Genomic DNA, 18,578 nt, shown 5'->3' with positions numbered 1-18,578 from the left:
TGGGCTTGTTAAACTTGTGAGCCAGGGCAACTGCAGGGCATGGGAACTTGGGAGGGACCCTTTAAGGGAGCAGTTGGCTGCCAGCCCTGGAACGGCTTGTGAGCCGTGCGACCCGGTCTGTGCTGGTTCCCACACAGCTCTTTTGAAAGAGCACATGCGCATGTGTGGACGTTCCCTTTCAAAACAGCTGACCCGTCTTTCAAAAAAAATTGTTGTATATGAACAATTCCTTTCCAAAGACTGCCTTTCAAGAGGGATCGAATGGAAAAAATTGATTTTTAGATTCCTGAAGGAGACGTCTAGTGTAGGTGTAGCTTTGGACAAAAGAAAGTGTTTCAGTGCAGTGTGAACTCTAAGGAGACCTAATTCAAGCCTCTTCTCAGAACTCGGACTAAAAGGAGGCTAATGTCTCTATAGTGTGTGATGGTCTGACTGTGATTTATGTGACACAAACAGGTTATAGGAAATGGTTAGGACTTTTATGTGGCCTTCCATACATTTTTAGCTTTCGTTCAGCAAGCATGTTTTCATAGGCTTCCTTTTCATGCTTCCTGTTCCAACTGGCTGCCAGAAGGTATCCTGTTAGTGTAAATACTGTTTTGAGAAGCTTGAAACTTATAATAAAAGGATATATGTGGACAATGTTCATCTGTAATTGAAATTGCAATAATTTTTTCTGTATATATTGCTGCTGTTTAAATAAAAAATTAAGCCATTGCCTCCAACTGTTGGCACTTCAATTATATTTGATATGCATTCTATATCTTGCAAAATGATCGTGTCCATAACTAATGGTAACTTATTGTGGTCTTGCCTTATCCCATTATTTTGATACCTTGTCAAATTACTCTGAAGGGCGAAATGAAAGCGTATGGTTTGAAAGAAGAGCGTAGAATTTTTATCTCAGTTCTAAGGAGTACTCAGAAATATTCTCTCTAAACATTCCACTGCATTCTAGCTGATAGTCTACTGAGGCATAGTTGAAACAAAACTCTGAGATCCTACTTACAGTGGCACTGCCCCCTAGTCTTCCCTATTGATTTTTGTGAGACAAGGTGAGTTCATAACAATGAATACAGCAAGGTCACACATCCCATTCTTCCTTCACCACATGCTGCTCGCATAGTACCCTCTTGCTCATATTCTTCCATGAGTCACTGTCCAGGTCATTTTGTTCAGCAAATGTCTGCGGATTTTAAATCTGTATCACCTCCTTGCTCCTCTCCTGTATTATACCTTCAGATCCCTCTCTGAGTTTTGTTGTCTCCAGCTGTTATTTCTAAACATTGAACTCACCTACCGTGAGTTTCATCAGGCATAAATAGTTTCCACTGGATACCTTTCAAAGGTGATGTGCAGCAACATCTTCTGCATCCAGTCCTCTTCCTTCTCACTCTCTGCCTCTGCTCGCTTCTAGTGCTGCCTCAGTGGCCACCTTTGTCTTCTCTTCCGAGCCTCTATTCCTAGGGTGGGGAAAAAGAAAGTGGGGACACCCCCGTAAATCCTTCCCGTACAATCTGTTGTTAGCTGCCAGCTGGTCACTACTCCGACTAGCTTTTTAACCTAAGACAAAGCTCTGTTCCCTGGTTGGGGATATCAGCAAACACTGAATAAAGCCACAGACTTGAAACTAATCACTCCAGTAGTGATTCTACACTCAGTTTGGAACGGAACCCAAAATCACCACTCTTCTCTCAGCCCAAACTCCCACCATTCTGCCATTACCTCCCAGCTCTTTGCTGCCGTGTTCTAATAATGTTCATTCCTCTTTCAGATCTACCATCTTGCAGCAGCAGTTCAACCGCACAGGGAAGGTAGAACATGGCTCGGTGGCATTGCCTGCTGTGATGCGTTCAGGCTCTAGTGGCCCAGAGACTTTCAATATTGGCAGTATGCCTTCCCCCCAGCAACAAGTCATGACTGGACAAATGCACAGAGGCCACATGCCTCCCCTGGTGAGCATTGTGTTTATTTTATAATGTCTTTGGGAACCGTACATGTAGCCTGCGTTGTGACTGGTATAAATATGCTTGCATACTCTGGTATTAGGTAAGGGCTGAGGGCTGACTGTACTGTTTGGCAGACTCTCCTGTTCAACACAGAGAGTCTTTGAAACACGGAGTATCAGTCGTACTCCACTTGTTTTACTCACCCTCTTTGCCTTGAAACTTTTCTTTGAGTGCACGTTGGGCCTGTGTGATAATGGACTTCCCTAACCTGGCAACACCCCTGGTCTGGCATTGTTGGCAACCCCATGAGTGCTCCAGAGCTGGAGCTCTCTCAGGGAAAAAGCAGTGCTTTGTGACCAGGAGTGTTACCAGACCAGGGAAGAATGGGAATCCAGTGGCCAGAGCAGGGGACCTCTGGAGGTCAGAGGAGCAGATATGGGTCAGCATTGACCTCCCCTGGTCTGGCCGATTCTCTGCTTGTCCCAAGGGTGTTGGGACTAGCGAGTTTCAACTTATAGTTAGAAAACTGTTTGACATGGGCAGAGAAAAAGGGTAGGAAAGCTAAGTATTGCTAACAGGGCAAGCAGTATTTAATGAAAATAACATATTGCTTTATATTATTCTTAAAAAATCAGTTCTCTGGGCCTCACTATCTACTTTGGATAGTCTGATGAAGTCTGTTGCAAGCTCTGAGTAAATACTTTTTTAGTGTGCTGATACTGGACTTGAGTATTAAGTTCACTTTATTAAACAGTCATTTTAATATCATTTGAATTTATCTGTGCGTCTGTAGCTGTAAATGTTCTTCTTTGAGTGCTTGCTTATATGCATTCAAGTTAGATGTGTTCCGTGTGCATGACTGTTGGAAAGTTTCACCCGAGCTGCTACCCATCAGGTCAGCTGTGGAGCCCCTGAGTATTTTGTTAGTCTTTAAAGGCTACATGACTGCTTTTTTGTTTAGTTAGTGGTAGGCGGTCAGCAGGTGGGGAAGAGTCTCTCTTCTCTTCCTGTGTCCTCTCCCAAAATTTGGGGCTTGAAGAAGTCCTAATTCTGCTTGAAGTCCATGCCGACAAGTGACCCCCATGACTCCTATCTTCTTTGTTTGGGGAAAGCTCATCAGGGGAGGACTCATAAGGGGCTTGACTTTTGGCTCTGTCAGCTCCTCAAGGAGCTGGCACTTCAGTTTCCTCAGCAAACCTCCACACCGCGCTCTTTGTTACACAGCACACCACCTTCCACTCTGGGCCCGGCAACAAAGAGCAACTCGTCCCAGCACTGGCATTCCCCGAAGCCTCCAGCGTGGCACCACTCCCACTCTTTGGCACATGCCTCCAAGATGCCCACATCGCTGACGTTGGCTCTGTCAAACTCGATGTCTTTGGAGGAGGTGGCATTCAGTGCCTGTAGAGCCCATGACTCTGATGCCTCGACATTGTGCACGCTGAGCCCAGTTCTCCTTGATTCACCCAGAGGAGGAGCAGTGCTGGTTGGCCCGTCGGTGGTGCCTGATACATACTGGGCTGAATGGGGACTTACGGAAATGATTCAGTCCCCAGGACAAACCGAGGCCTCTGCCCTTTGGTGTATCTTCAGGGGCAAGCCTGCACTTATTGGGGTGCCTGTGCTGGTGGAGTCCTGACACCATCCTGAGTCCCAGCTTCGCTGTCTGTGGCACCGTCCATCTGACTCATGGCCCCGGTCGCACAGCAGCAGCAGTCTCCGTCCCGCTCCACTCACAGCCACTCCTATTTGAGGGTCTCTTTGTCCAGCATCTCTGATTCTGGTGCTTCAACACACTCTGACCGCTGCAGTGATACTTGCCAGAGTGTTTCCCAGGCTCTGTGTCCATCTCACTGCTATTCCAGTTTGAGCTCTTCCACCTGCTGTCTGGGTGCCAGGGAGCAACTGCCTCAGCCTCGTTCAGTGGCAGGCATGGGCACACCTCGTCACCATTCCCACTCTCTGAGCAGAACCTGCGCTTCACACTGGTTCAGCTCGACGCGCTGATTTCCCTGCAGGTTCAGTTCCCAGCGCCCATATTCCGTGGTGCACCAGACCTCATCTTGACTTTGATTATGCTCAGTGCATCAGTCCCGCTCTCAGCAGTGATCCGCACTGGCACGCTGGTCCCTGTGCCAGCACGGGTCCAGTCTCGATGTTGCTTCCCATCTTGGCACCCGTCTCACTCTTCATACTGGTCTCATTCTCCTCGTTGGTTTTGTTTGCCTCGTCTGTCCCACCCAGCACTATCGGTGCTGCTCGCCTCTCCTGACTGTGGCCCTCATGCTCAGCCTCACCTGTCTCCCTTCACAAAGAGGCAGTCCTATCAGATTTCTCCACCCCAATGGACCTCTTCCAGATCCTCTCTGGACAAGGCAGTGGAATCTACGTTCATTTCAGGTCCTCCACATATGCACTTTTGGGGCTCCGGGACCTCCTCTCATCAGGCAGCTGCCAGCCTCAACCTTTCGGTGGAAGAGGTCAATAAGTTGGATGAGCCCCACAGTAGACATCCTCACCTCAGAGGATCGTTCATATGTGGCCCTTCTGTTGAACAAGAATATTTTGTCCTCTGCCACCACCATCTGGCAAACTCCAGCTTCCATCTCTCCCACTGAACAGAGGGTGGAGTGCAAATATTTTGTGCTAGTCAAGAGGTTTGAGTACTTGTACACTCCCTTCCCCCAGCCCCCCACCTCCTTACTCTTTGGTGGTGAATGCAGTTAATGAAAAGGAGTGTCAAGGTCAGCAGGCTCCAGCCCTGAAATCCAAGGATGCTCTAAGCACCTGAATCTATTCAGGAAAAGGGTGTACACCACGGGATGGACCTGTTGCGCAGGGTAGCTAACCAGCTAATCATGAGCTGTTACAACTATGATTCTTGGGCCTTGCTCCTTAAATGTAAGCACTTGCTGCCTAAGGACTTTCAGGAAGGTTGATATGCCATCCTGCAAGAAGGTAAAATGGTGTCCTGTACCTCAGGGGATGCCATGGCCAAGGCTATTGTTTCAGGCATTGCCAGGCATTGTGTGGCCTTGTTACAGCCATCTGATCTCCCGCTGAAGGTTCAACAAACTATCCAAGACCTCCCTTTCAACAGAGCAGGGCTGTTTGCAGAACAAACCAGCTCTCACCTGCATAGCCTCAAGGACTCCAGGAATGCCATGAAGTCCTTGAGTATGCACACTCCGGCTGCAGTGAGCGAAACTTGTTTAAGCCACAACCCCAACTGAGGCATCTTCAACCTCATGGGTGCTCAGATTTCTATCACTGCGAGCCCTGCTACCCCCGCCATAATTCCTCCCGTCCGTAGTCTGGAGCCAACCAGAGGCATTCCAAGCCCTCCTCTAGAACTAAGGTCTCATTTTGTTGGTGTGCTCAAGGTTGGAGTACAGGTACCACCAGATCCTTCCGTTACTCAACAAGCTCTGCCCATTTCTTCTGGCCTGGTCGGCCATTATATCAGACTGATGGGTTCTCAGGATGGTTGCACTGGGCTACACCATTCGTTTATGTTCTCCTCCTCCTTCCCACCCTCCTGCTCATCCCTCTCAGGGACCCGTCTCAGGAGCAGCTCCTCCAGGAAGTACAATTGTGCTTTGCCCTGAGGGTGGTAGAAGAGGTCCCTCTTCAGTACAAGGTATGAGGGTTCTATTCCCATTATTTCCTTGGTCCACAGGCAAAGTGGTGCCTGTGGCCTACCCAGAACCTCAGGGAACTCAACAAGTTTATTGTTTCCTAGAAGTTTTGTAGGGTTTCCCTAGGCACCATTATTCCCTCCTTGGATCTGGAGGACTGGTATGCTGCTCTTGACTTAAAGGACGCAAATTTCCATATTGCCATCCAGCTTTCATATCAACACTACCTCCATTTTACTCTGGGCCACCAGCACCTTCAGTTTACAGCCCTTCCCGTTGGGCTCTCCCCGACCCGCAGAGTGTTCACCAAATTTATGGCACTGGTGGCGGCCGTTCGTTGCTGCCATGGCATTCAGTTTTACCCATACCTGGACGACTGGCTCCTCTGGGGCCGTTGGTTCCACCAGGTGGAGGCCCAAGTGGCTTTCACCAGAGAAACTCTGGGCAAGCTGGGCCTCTTGCTCAATCTGACAAAGTCCTTGTTGATTCCAACTCAGCGTGTATAGTCCGTGGGGCAGCTCTCAATGTCACCAAGGTGAGGGCATTTCTTCTTGATCATAACTTCCAGGCACTCATGCAGCTTCCATGCTCTCTGTCCGAGTTTCTAGTGACCCTGGTCAGGATGTGCCTCTGCCTGCTGGGCCATATGACAGCATGCACATATGTGGCCCCTTTGCCAGGCTGTGCCTTCACCCTCTGCATGCAAGGTTGGCATCGGTATATCACCCCAGCCTCTCTGCTGGTGGCTACATCCCCACATTGTGCTGGTAACAGATGCATCCCCTTTGAAATGAGGGGCCCATCTGGGTAAACTCACCACTCAGGCAATGTGGTTAGCAGAGTTCTCTCTCCATGTCAACATGCATGAGCTTTGGGCCATTTGCCTCACTTGTCTAGCCTTCCTACCTCATATCCCTGGCCCCCGTGTAGCGGTCCTGACAGACAAGACCACAGCCATGTATCAACTGTCAGGGGGATATGAGCTCTTCCCCACTCTGTTTGGAGGCTCTGTGCCAATGGGAACTGTGCATAACCCACTCTGTCCACCTGGAGGCATCTTATCTCCCCGGGGGCCCTGAACCACTGACATATTGGCCATGTCTACACGAGCCAAAAACTTCAAAATGGCCATGCAAATGGCCATTTCGAAGTTTACTAATGAAGCGCTGAAAAACTTAGCATGTGGGCGGCCACAGCACTTCGAAATTGACGCAGCTCTCCGCCACACGGCTCGTCCAGACGGGACTCCTTTTCGAAAGGACCCCGGCTACTTCCAAGTCCCCTTATTCCCATCTGCTCATAGGAATAAGGGAACTTAGAAGTAGGCAGGGTCCTTTTGAAAAGGAGCCCCGTCTGGACGAGCCGCGTGGCGGCGAGCTGCGTCAATTTCGAAGTGCCGCAGCCGCCCGCGTGCTAATGAGGCACTGAATATGTATTTCAGTGCTTCATTAGTAAACTTCGAAATGGCCATTTGCATGGCCATTTCGAAGTTTGTGGCTAGTGTAGACGTAGCCATTGAGTGTGAAAGTCCAGGTTTTTATAATGCTCGTGACTGAGTATAACAAATTATTTTAAAGAGCTTTGGGGACTGAGTCAGCAAAATGTCTGAATATGTTGCCGTGTTTGATTGTAGAAATCTGAAATCATGATACTCTCCTGTTTCACAAGTCCTGGAGGAACTATGAAGATAAATTCAGACTCAAACTAAAACAGTAGCAGTGGAAATCAATGAGGATGCCTCCATGATTAAACAAAAAACTATCCTCTCTGTTTGAAAGTAGAGAAGTCCCTGAGTTGCTTTGTTGAAATGCAGCTTGGCAGCTGAATACTTTTTGTAGTAGTGTTTTGTGTAATGTGGTAAGATGCACTGTTGACAGGTCAGTATTGTTAGTGAAAACTTTTTCTTTCAGGTGTGAAGTTTCTAGGATTTTGTAGCTTGCGTGACACTAGTACAGTTTGACAGTCACTCGTGTTCTCAATTAATAACAAAGAGTTACTGTACTGTACCTCCTTTGTAAAGAAACTCGTCCGGCTTTTGTCTTCTGTGCTGGAGTGCATCAAGTTTCCCAAAGCTGTATAAGTTTGAAATAGGGCAGTCAGGCACCTGAGGAGGCTGCCTGGATTTGGTTGTCACTAACTTTCTTATCTTCCAGGTCTGAGCCCAAAGACATGCATCTGGGAGCCTTGTGCTTCTAGAAGGGTCCATTAATGCTGTGAGTTTCTCAGCTGTTGTGAGTTAGCCATGAAGGACTCATGAAATTGTATGTATTAAGTGAAGAAAGGACTCAAAACAGTGAGGAGATAGGGAGCTAGTTGGTAAATGCTGATTTGGGCCTGGCAATTGGACCTGTTGACATTGACAATGCCATTGGGAATTGGTTGCTTGTTGAGTCATTCAGGCCCTTTTTCCCCCAAGGGCAGAATAAATTCTAGTGACTGTAATCTTTACTGATCTACTGGCAGCACTAGTGTCATACCTAGAAGCCAATCTGCCCATGCTGGCTTTCCCGCAAGCTTGTACCATTCATACTTTCATGAGCAGCCTTTCTGTGTGAACCAAGAGGAGCCTGTAGCTAGAAACAGAACTAAAATAAAATTCACCTTTTACACAAGTCTAATAATTAAAGCTCATTTACTTGGTATATAGAAGAAAACATTTCAGATCCACCTAAACCATCACTTGCAGCTTGGCAGACACTAATTTTCCTTGTCTGCTTCACAGACCTCAGCACAACAGGCCTTGATGGGGACTATTAATACTAGCATGCATGCTGTTCATCAGGCACAGTCTGACCTCAATGAAGTTGATAACCTACCACCTCTAGGACAAGATATGGTGAGTTGATTTCGTGTGATTCTTTTATTGACTCAACTAAATGGTTGAGTTATTTATTTTAGAACTTCATAATTGTCCCTGGATATAGATAGATATCTCAACAGCTTTATAAATATGATGAAAATCCTTGTTTACTTTAAAGTATCAGTGTAAGAATAGCTTGTTCTATTTGACTCATATTAACCTTCTGAGGCTATACACTGTGCACCTAACAGTTTTTTCATGTATACCCTAGTAATCACATTTACTTCAATGGATCTACATGTGTGTGACTGGGGGAAAACTTGAGTCGGTAAATCAGGGGGAAACTGCCACTTGGATTGTTGTAAGGGAAAAATAGGAGGAGTGGCCATAAGGGAAAACCAAGATGCTGAAGACGGCACAGCATGAGCAGAGATAGAGTTCACCTGCAGTCCTCTAGGGTCATGAGCTATCAGATACATCTTCAGGTTCTTCACCTAGTTTTGGCTCTAAAAACGTGTCTCTTGACATATCAGCAAACCAGACACACCTGTCTCTTTAATTAATCTTACGTAGCTTCTTAGCTTGAATTGTTAATGAACCATGGAACATGTCAGCACTGGAACAGCTGCTTGGATCCAGTGTAGGCGTGGAGTGGAAGCAATAAGATTGATGATCCACCATTAAAAGCCAGATGACGTTCAGTGGTACTCCGTTGTGCACAATTTTGACGCTATATTTAAGGTACTCACCCAGAAATCAGAGCTGGTAACCTGTGTTCCAGCATTTCCTCAAAGGAGAAACCCTTTTTTCAAGTTTAGCTGTTCCCATCTGTTAATCAAGGGCCTGTAAAGAACTTTACCTGCATTATCGTATTTGAGTCTGTTTCACTGGCAGCATGGCACTCCAGTCCTTAATATTGAATTATTGTTCCTTTTCAGGCATCTAAAGTATGGGTTCAGAACAAAGTTGATGAATCAAAACATGAAATTCACTCTCAGGTTGATGCTATCACTGCAGGAACTGCCTCTGTTGTTAACCTCACAGCAGGTAAATTACAGCAATGAGACTTTGTCAGGCTACCGTTGTTCGTATGTCAACCTCTTGTCAATAACATGGTGGCTGCACGGAAGATGTTCAGAAGTATATTTTATTCCAAATACACAAATGGCCTTTAGGAATGAAGCAGAACTTATTATCTTTACCAATGTTGGCACTGAATCTCATGCATCCATGATGAAGATAACACCTAATATTTTACTCACCTTAGGTAATAGAGTAAAGTTTTATAAAGCTGTTTGGAACTATCATTTATTGGCCACTCATAGAACTCTTAATTTTATGGACAAATGACTTGCTCTGGCCTCTCTAATCATGTGCCCTACACAGTTTTTTCAGGGAATTGGGCTCTGAACTGCAGGCTAGGTATAAGATGTGTAAAAACAACTAGTGCCCAATACTGCATTTTCTTTGGGTCCTTCTAGTAGTGAATGATGTGGGAGAGGTAATTGAAACTATGGTCACATTGCTTACCTATAGGGTAGTGAAGAGAAAAAAGTCCCTTTACAACATGCCTTAGCAGAGCTGGAAAAGTAGACAACAAGTTACTTGAATAAAAGTGTTCCTGCTTTCTCTTCTGGTTACTTGAGCACATTAAAGATGTGGCATGGCTGTGTGTGCACATGCCCACGTGTGTACTTTTTACTCAAGTCATTTTCCAGAGGGACACCAGAGCCTTATAGTGAAGTACACACCCCTCCACCCACCCAGCAGCGGTACTTTTACTCAAGTAACTGTTTGGGTACTTTTTCCACCTCTGTGTCTCACCTACGGACAAAAAAACATGATAGTAGGGGGTTACATTTCCAAGTGACGCCTGAATTATCTAGCCAAGTCTGCTTCATCCCACTTCAAATTGACTCCTAATTGTCTCACCAGAAATCAGCCTGTGCCGTGCTACTTGCTTCTGCTTTTTTGATTTCCTTCACTCATACAGGCGACCCAGTTGACACTGATTACACGGCTGTGGGATGTGCAATTACCACTATCTCTTCTAACCTGACGGAGATGTCCAGGGGTGTGAAACTGCTTGCTGCCCTAATGGACGATGAGGTTGGAAGCGGGGAGGACCTCCTGAAAGCTGCTCGGACTCTGGCAGGTGCTGTCTCAGACCTGCTGAAAGCTGTGCAGCCCACCTCGGGAGAGGTGAGAATATGAGAACCAGCAGTGAGCTTCCATAGGCTATCTTGAGATGAAATGTGTTACCCTTGAGTCAGGTGTTGGGACATTCAGCATTTATCTTATTGACCAGAATGGCACTTTAGAGGCAATGTGTCTTCCCCATCCTCTCCTTTCCCTGTTGACAGTAGAGTCCCCAAGAGACTCTCCAAGCAGTTCTACGGACTCCTTTTTCCAAGTCCTCCACATACCTCTGACTTCAGGCTTTAAGTGGTCCTCCTGGTTCACATTCATCCATGTGTTTCCTCTATCAAATACCACTTGCTCTGTATTGTGTGTACATTTCTGTATCCATTCATGCCCTTACACTGAAAGTGGCCCAGGGTCAGTGTGTGGTGCTGTATGCATTATCTGTGGTCAAGTGACACACACATTTATCATGCTGTTTATAAAAAGGTTTTTTTTAACAACTTATTTGCATAGCCTTCAGTTGGGCTACTGGCTAGTAGTGAAAAATCAAAGTGCTGGCTTTCATTGTGCATTGCATGACAGTGACAACTGGCAACAGCCCCATGAAGATGCTGGCCAGTCCTGAAGGTCATGTGTGAGTGGTTGGGGGGGTAATTCTGCAATGTGAACTCCAGGGTCAGAGATGAGGAAACGGATTCAGTCCTAAAAGTCTTGGCCTGTGTCGTCTTCATTTGACTGCTGTCACTTCCTATTCCTTCCTCATTTGTGGGTGGGTTTTTCTTTGCGGGGGGGAGGGGAGGACGTGGTTTTGATATTTTACCTTTTTAAACTGAGGCAATCTGAATATACACCAGGATCCAGTCCCAGTGTTTTCCTCTATAGCTATATACAAAAATTTCCTCCCAGATAACAGAATTACATCATCACACAACTGCGTCTGCCACCAGGAAAGGCTTTTGGGAAGTTGCTGTGGGTGGCTCCAGTAGGGTGGTGAGAGAGGCAGGGAAGAGCTGGCCCATCTCTGGCCATGGGTGAGGGGAGGAGCTAGGAGCAGCTGCTGCCTCCAGACCATTGCTGGGAGGGAGGGTGCCTTTTGGAGTGGAGCTCCGGATGCCTCTACTGACTCCCCACACCCCTGGGTTGGGCAGCAGGAAACGGATCCACTGTTAGTCAAGGCAGCTGTAGCTTGCTCTGAGCAGAACCTTTTCTTCCCAGGCAGGGAGACAGATGGCCTGCGCAAAACTAAGCTCCAGCTGCCTCTATTCCGGGGAGCCACATCCTGCTGTCCAGCCCAGAGGTGGAGGGAATCAGCAGCATCAGCCAGAGCTCAGCTCTCATAAACATTTTCCCTCCCTGCCATGGGCTGGCAGTGTGGCTCCCCAACTCCCTGGGAAGAGTGGAGCGGTTGATGTAACAAGCAGGGGGGAGCAACCTCCCTAGTTATTCAAAATATTTTAAAAGGTGCTACACTTCTTTCACTCATCTCAAATGCCACAAAAACTCACAAGTTATGAAAGTCAGTGAGGGTGGTATTTTGGTATCTGCTGCCAATTTGCCATGGATCTTTGCAGTTTTAATGCAACCCCCCGAAATCTGTGACCACTTCCGAGCAGATTGCAATAAAAGCTATCTAACACATACCTTCAGCTGCTCTGTCGTGTATTAAAGCTGGTCAGATTTCTTCTCACAGTCCATGAAATATTAATACATGTGTCATTAGGATGCTGCAGGTTAAATTAAGTAGGGATAAGGAAAAGTAAGAATATTCCAAGAGTGTCGTGAGTAGAAATTTCTGTGGCGTTACCCTGTAAACAGTAATGTGGCTAACAAAGGTGTCTTCAGAGAATTACCAAGTGAAAGAGAAATGCATTTGCTTTTCATTGACTTGTTTTGTAGCCTCGCCAAACAGTTTTAACTGCAGCTGGAAGCATCGGCCAAGCCAGTGGGGAGCTCCTGAGACAGATAGGAGAGAATGAAACTGATGAAAGATTTCAGGTAAGGTAGATTACTAATTAGCAAAGCATGTTTCCTATGTGGATTAATATCTCGGTCATCTGTTAGTAGTTTAGAACCACAGTTAAATGATTGATAAGGAATATGCTTTGAATGTTTTTCTTGGTGTCAAGAACAGGTTTGCCTTACTACAAAAGGTAAGTAATTTTCAGCAGCAGATGTTGCTGTCTGAGACATATCGCAACAGAACTTAACAGCCAGTTTGATCACTTATTCGAACTGTAAAGCTGTCTGTGTTTCAGTAAAGCATTAATAGTCCAGTAGCCATCACAGCTCTGTGCATCTCTACTTGTTTTATGGAAGAGTGTAGACTGGGGGCAGGGAACATTCTTGGGTTTCGGGGGGCCACTGACCCACAGAAAAACCATTCAGGAGCTACACAAGTGAGAAGCGTAATGGGGGGGGGACGCCCACCTCTCTGGTGTGGCACAAAAGACACTCCACTCACACATCAGCCCCAGAGCCAAGGGGGACCACAGCTATTACACTTTATGGGCACCTGCCTAGGCTCTTGGGTGGAGCCAAAAATGTGGAGTTTAGCATTGGAGGGGGCTGCCAGGAAGCAGGCTTAGGGAGTAGGGTGTGGACAGGAGGAGACTGAACCAGTGGGCTGGATTTGGGGGGTGTGGGCGGGAGGGAGGGTGCAGGAGTGGGCTGGAGATGGGGGGTGTGGGGTGCAGGAGTGGGTTGGGGAGGGGGGGTGTGGGGTGCAGGGGTGGGCTGGAGATGGTGAGTGGAAGGGGATGCAAGAGGGCACTGATGTTTGAGGCAGAAAGGACGTGCAGGAGCGGTGTGGAGATTGGGGGTCTGGAAGGGTGCTGGTGTGCAGGAGCAGGCGGGGGTGGGGGATCTGGGTAGGAGTGGGGTGTAAGAAGTAACTGGGGCTGGGGTTTTGGGTGAGATGCGGGGTGGGAGTGGGGATCTAGGTGGCAGGTACAGAAGCAGTCTGGGGGTGTGAGTCTGGGCAACGGGAGGGCTGCTTACCTGTTATAGCTCCCCTGCCAGTCTCAGGTACTGCTCCCCTCTGTTCCGGTGGGCCTCAGTTCAGGCCAGTCAGAGCAGCGGGGAAAAGCCCCTCCATACAGTGTTTCTCGACACTGCTGTCCCCCCAGCCAAGGGAGGGAGAGGTGGCGTGCGATGCTGCTTCCTGCCCTGCCAGCAGAGCCCGAGAGCTAGATCTGGCCCTGGCTGCCTGACTCACGCCCATGAGGCTCAGGGCTCTCTCTACACATGCTATCCCCAGTGGGACAGATGCTGGGGCGGGGACAATGAGCCTCGAGGGCCAGATCCAGGCAGGCTGCGGGCCAGATCTGGACTGCAGGCCGGGAGGTCCCCACCCTTTGCGTAGATGTTTCAGTCAGTATCTGGGGGCGTTTGCCTGTTCTTGCAGACCATGTATAAGAGGGATTTTTTTTTACCATAACTTGCCAAATTTGTGAGATTTAAATGATTCTATGCTGCTCCACAGCAGAAATCCAGTACACAAAATACATACCATCTCCTCTTCTGTGCCGTTCAGACCATTTTAGTGCTACTTCCTTATGCAGTACTGGAAGACGTAACTGGTGTTGCTCAGGTCCTTCAGGGCAGGGGGCGGGCCGATGGTGTGGTGGGCGCACGTGTCTGGGTAGGGGCTTGGCGAAGTGGGAGGCTCAAGGCAGGAGGCTGGGGATGTGCAGGAGTCAGGGTTGAGGAGGATGGGGAGCTTAGGAGAGGATGAAGAGGCTCTGCATAGGAGGTGAGGTGGTTGCTGGCTATTGCGCATGACCCAGCCAGGGACGGAGGTCATGAGCCCTGCCCTCTGGCTTGTCTCTGGGGCCAGCCAGGGAGGGGAATGGAACATACCCTGTCCTCCAGGTTCTTCCCAGGGGCCATCCAGTTAGGGGGAGCCATTCACCCTGGCCCACACATGACATCCTCTGGCAATCCCCAGGGTAAGGGGAGTGGGGGCTGTCCTGCTGGCATTCTCCAGGCCTCGTGCAGGGGCTTGAGCAAGGGTCAGCAACCTTTCCGAGGTAGAGTGCCAGAATTTGACCTTTTGACAATTATGTACGGTCCAAGTGCTGGTGATACTTTTTAAAGTCACTAATAGTCCTACTTACAACAGGTTCATTAATAAATTAAGATGCAGAACTTTACCGTTTAGGTGGTGGTTGGTAGCATTATCTGGTCTTTTGTTAATCTGCAGGCAGCATGGCTTTGAGCAAGCTCCTGGCTGCATGGGGGAGGAATGGTGGGACTGAGCTCCTGCCTAGTGTACTGATGAAAATCTCCTCTTGTGCCGCTCTTGGCACCTGTGCCGGAGGTTGCTGACTGAGTGGAGGCTGGCCAGGGTGGCAGGGGCCACCAGATAAGTGTCCAACAACAACCAGAAGCCCACTCTCAGCTAGTCACTCCATTCCCAGTGCAGCCTCACCCCCCGCGGTCATTTAATAGAATGAGTGTACCCACTACGAGACCCCTTCCTTGCCAGTTTATTAAAAAGAATCAAATTGCCAGCACTTCACATTGTCGTGGCACAACTGAACCCTCGCTTTCCGTCAAGTTATGATAAGCGGAAGCTGCACACCAGATTTGTTGATCCCAGGAGCAGTACTTGAACAAACAGACTCCTGGGACCGAGTGTAACAGAGACCATTTCTGGATAATGCATAGCAGTGTTCCACTGCGAATCTACCATCACTTCCCCTTTGTAGATGCGCTGAGGTTTCTGAGAATCAGAAGATGATAGTTTAATTTCAATAATTGAAATAACTGACATTGAGTATTTCCAACTGCTCGGGTCACAGTTTGTCCTTTGTTTTCCAGGATGTACTGATGAGTCTTGCCAAAGCTGTTGCAAATGCTGCTGCCATGTTGGTGCTGAAGGCTAAGAATGTGGCTCAAGTGGCGGAGGACACCGTTCTGCAGAACAGGGTTATTGCTGCTGCGACACAGTGTGCGCTGTCCACCTCTCAGCTTGTGGCGTGTGCCAAGGTAAGGCTAATGAGGTTCATGAGACAGACAGTAAGTTGTTTCAGTGTGCTCACTCAGTTGTTGCTTAGAGCCCTCCCGGGGTGTGTTGCTGATCTGGTCTAATCAGTTATCTTTGTATATCCTGGACTTAGATCTCCTGCTAAAGGAGAAAATTATGCAAAGATATTTAAGGTCCTGTCTCCAAAATACCTTATGGAAAGTGCATTGTTTCTCCATTGTCCTCTCTGCCAGGTGTCAATCGCTGCTGATGTGAGCATGATTGTGACTATTTAAAGAAGCATGTCCTTCCTTCTTTCATTTACTTACCCTTCAGCCCCTGACTAGATGATTTCCTTAGTGTATTCTTATTAAACAACACTAATTAGAGTATTTGTGGTTTAGTTTCTTGTTAGACTACACTGAAATCAAGGACAGCCTTTAGAATATGAAGTGCCACCATACTATCCTAGCAGAAGGTCCATAGGTAATTGATATGTCCTGATGTATAGCTAATATTGATAAAATGCTGAAAATAGTACTCTTAGAAACACAACTTGCGGAGGAGTTATGTGACATGTTTAACAAAACCTGTAACCAGCACACGTTGAATTATTTTCATCATCAAATAGAAACAAAATAGAAATATGCAGTTCTGTTAGCCCTGGGGAAATGTTACTGTTTTCTTTCTAAAACTTAATAGCTTTAGCATGTGAAAATAGGGACTATTTGTGATCTGGAGGTTCAGCTTCCTGGGATTAATTGCTGTTGAAAAATGATCAACACAGGGGATTATAATAAAATTATTAGCCAATTTGTGGTATTCAGTTTTCAGTATTTTTTACTTCATTGCTCTGTCTGCCAGGCTTTGTATGATGAGTATGTGAGATCATTAACTGGACGTGATGTTCTGACTGCTTTTAAATTTCCACAGGCTGGCACATGGCAGTCACTGACAGTTTTTTTTTGTGGAAAAAACACCCATCCAACATCTTTCCTTTGCCTGTAGCTTAGTTGACATATCTGAATGATACAGATTGATACACATCCATGAGTTGCTCAGCTTGTGAGTTTGTACTGTCAGATGCACAATTTTCTTATCTGTTTTTCCAGGAGTTATTTTTGGCTTTGGCAAAGTATGGGCTGTTTGTGGAAAGCTTTACCAACACCAACTTTAATTAAACTTCAGAAAAGGTTCCTTTTCTTATGATACGCGTTTTTTCAAATGAAGTTCTAAGATAACAGAGTAGTTTGAAATGACTTCAGCTATCTAGCCAGATACTTCAGATACTATTTAGCCTACACTTCAGATCCAACTTCATGTACTTCTCCATTTGTTCAGTAATCCAAAAAATGTTTTAACTTCAGACGGCAAGGGCATTTTTAACCCTTAGCTAGCCTCCAGTGGTTATCATTTACCAGCTGTTACCATGCTGTGGTATGATGTCCATTACTAATCTTTTTTCTTACAGGAGTAGGTAATTATAGTGCCTTACACTGTGATGTTGTAACTGTTAGTAGGTGAATAACTTAAATTTGGGTGACATTCACTATGTGTCCAGATTCCTGAATACTGAATGTTAATATGCTACAGTTGGGTTTTACTGATCATAAACAGAAATCTTGTCGGTGAAAAGGGTTAAACTTGATTCAATATTGTAAGCTCATTGGGACCCAGATGCATAGAAGCTTGAGTGCTCTTTCCCTTTGAGAGATAAGGACAACAAAGCAGCTGTTTTCTGAATACTGAGGAGATGACCGCATCACCTGTTAGCCCTGGGCTGGGAGCTTCTGGCCTATTAAATCTTTCCTAAACACCATATTCTCTCTCAATGCAGGTTGTGAGTCCCACCATCAGCTCTCCCGTATGCCAGGAACAGCTGATTGAGGCTGGGAAATTGGTGGATCGTTCGGTAGAGAACTGTGTCAGAGCCTGTCAGGCTGCCACAGATGACTCAGAGCTGCTGAAGCAGGTCAGCGCAGCAGCTAGTATAGTCAGCCAGACCCTGAACGACCTCCTGCAGCATGTCCGTCAGTTTGCCAGCCGGGGAGAGCCCATCGGACGCTATGACCAGGCAACAGATACAATTATGTGTGTCACTGAAAGTATCTTCAGTTCAATGGGGGATGCTGGTGAGCTGCTTTAGCTTCGTAGTTTCTTTAATACTACTTTCCTCTCGCTCAAAGTCCTGCCAGCATATACCCATTTTAGGTAATGGAATTCAGAAATCCTTAACCTCTGTGATGCCCATAGGCTTATGTTCTCATGAGCCGTCATTCTAACCACAGCATTAAAGCTCCCATACCTTTGTGTTGGGAGGGTCTTCTCAGTTATATCATGGATGCATATGGAGCTCTGCTAACACAGCACGTATTGTCCTTGGAAAATCGAAAGAAGCAGTATATATGATGGGCCAGGGTAATGTCTTGCTCACTGTGTTGCACTGCTTCACATTGTGAGTGTATCTCTAAATGGGAGGAGGACCCATTACTATGCTTAGTGACTTTACTCTTTATCAGTAATTAGCTTCCTAAAGTTTTATTTACCTGACTACACTTAGCAAGAATTTTGTTTCTGTTACATGCTTGGCTTTTACACTGTAGCTTTTGAACCTTTAAGATGTTTGTTTAAAGGACATGGCCCTTGGAACCAAAGCAACTAAAGGGCTAATCTTTGATGAGCTTGATCTGCAACTCATTTTTAGAAAAGTGAAATAGAATAATTTGAACTCAGCTAGTTTAACTGTTGAGTATTATGAATTGTTAGGCTATGATTAGAAGGGCACCATGTACTTGAAATCTCGTCAGTTAAACTGTTTGAAGTAGTTTCAGTTATTTAAAAAAGTGCTCTGGCATTCCCATCCAATGTGTGTGGGTTCATAGTGACATTATCCTTTTTTACATATTTCACTCTTTGTACTATAGATCCACCAAAACACAGGAAATGGGTTCTAACAGGTTAACCTGGGAATGAGTCATACTCAGATGTTTTACTTCTGCAGAGTGGAAGTTCCCCATTATAGTCGTCTTTGGTATTATGAGTAAATATAGAAGATGAAAATTTTCAGGTGGTTGAGCTTT

At 46.6% G+C, this 18,578-nt stretch overlaps 1 protein-coding gene across 6 annotated transcripts in view; it reads left to right on the top strand.

The window, feature by feature from the left end:
* Positions 1-18,578, top strand: part of TLN2 (talin 2) — a 495,540-nt gene that overhangs the window by 288,008 nt on the left and 188,954 nt on the right. For all 6 annotated transcript variants that reach the window (XR_012647070.1, XM_075006263.1, XM_075006264.1 and 3 more), the window contains 7 exons: positions 1,775-1,955; positions 8,310-8,423; positions 9,326-9,434; positions 10,381-10,589; positions 12,429-12,527; positions 15,354-15,521; positions 17,336-17,630. Coding sequence is in view for 5 of the 6 variants with exons in the window: in XM_075006263.1 (XP_074862364.1) it covers positions 1,775-1,955; positions 8,310-8,423; positions 9,326-9,434; positions 10,381-10,589; positions 12,429-12,527; positions 15,354-15,521; positions 17,336-17,630 (1,175 nt within the window). In the remaining variant the exon portion in view is untranslated. The remainder of the gene's footprint in view (positions 1-1,774; positions 1,956-8,309; positions 8,424-9,325; positions 9,435-10,380; positions 10,590-12,428; positions 12,528-15,353; positions 15,522-17,335; positions 17,631-18,578) is intronic.

This window comes from Carettochelys insculpta, chromosome 12 (assembly GCF_033958435.1).
Source record: "Carettochelys insculpta isolate YL-2023 chromosome 12, ASM3395843v1, whole genome shotgun sequence".
In the NCBI taxonomy this organism is placed as follows: domain Eukaryota; kingdom Metazoa; phylum Chordata; order Testudines; family Carettochelyidae; genus Carettochelys; species Carettochelys insculpta.
This window is presented reverse-complemented; position numbering and strand designations above follow the sequence as displayed.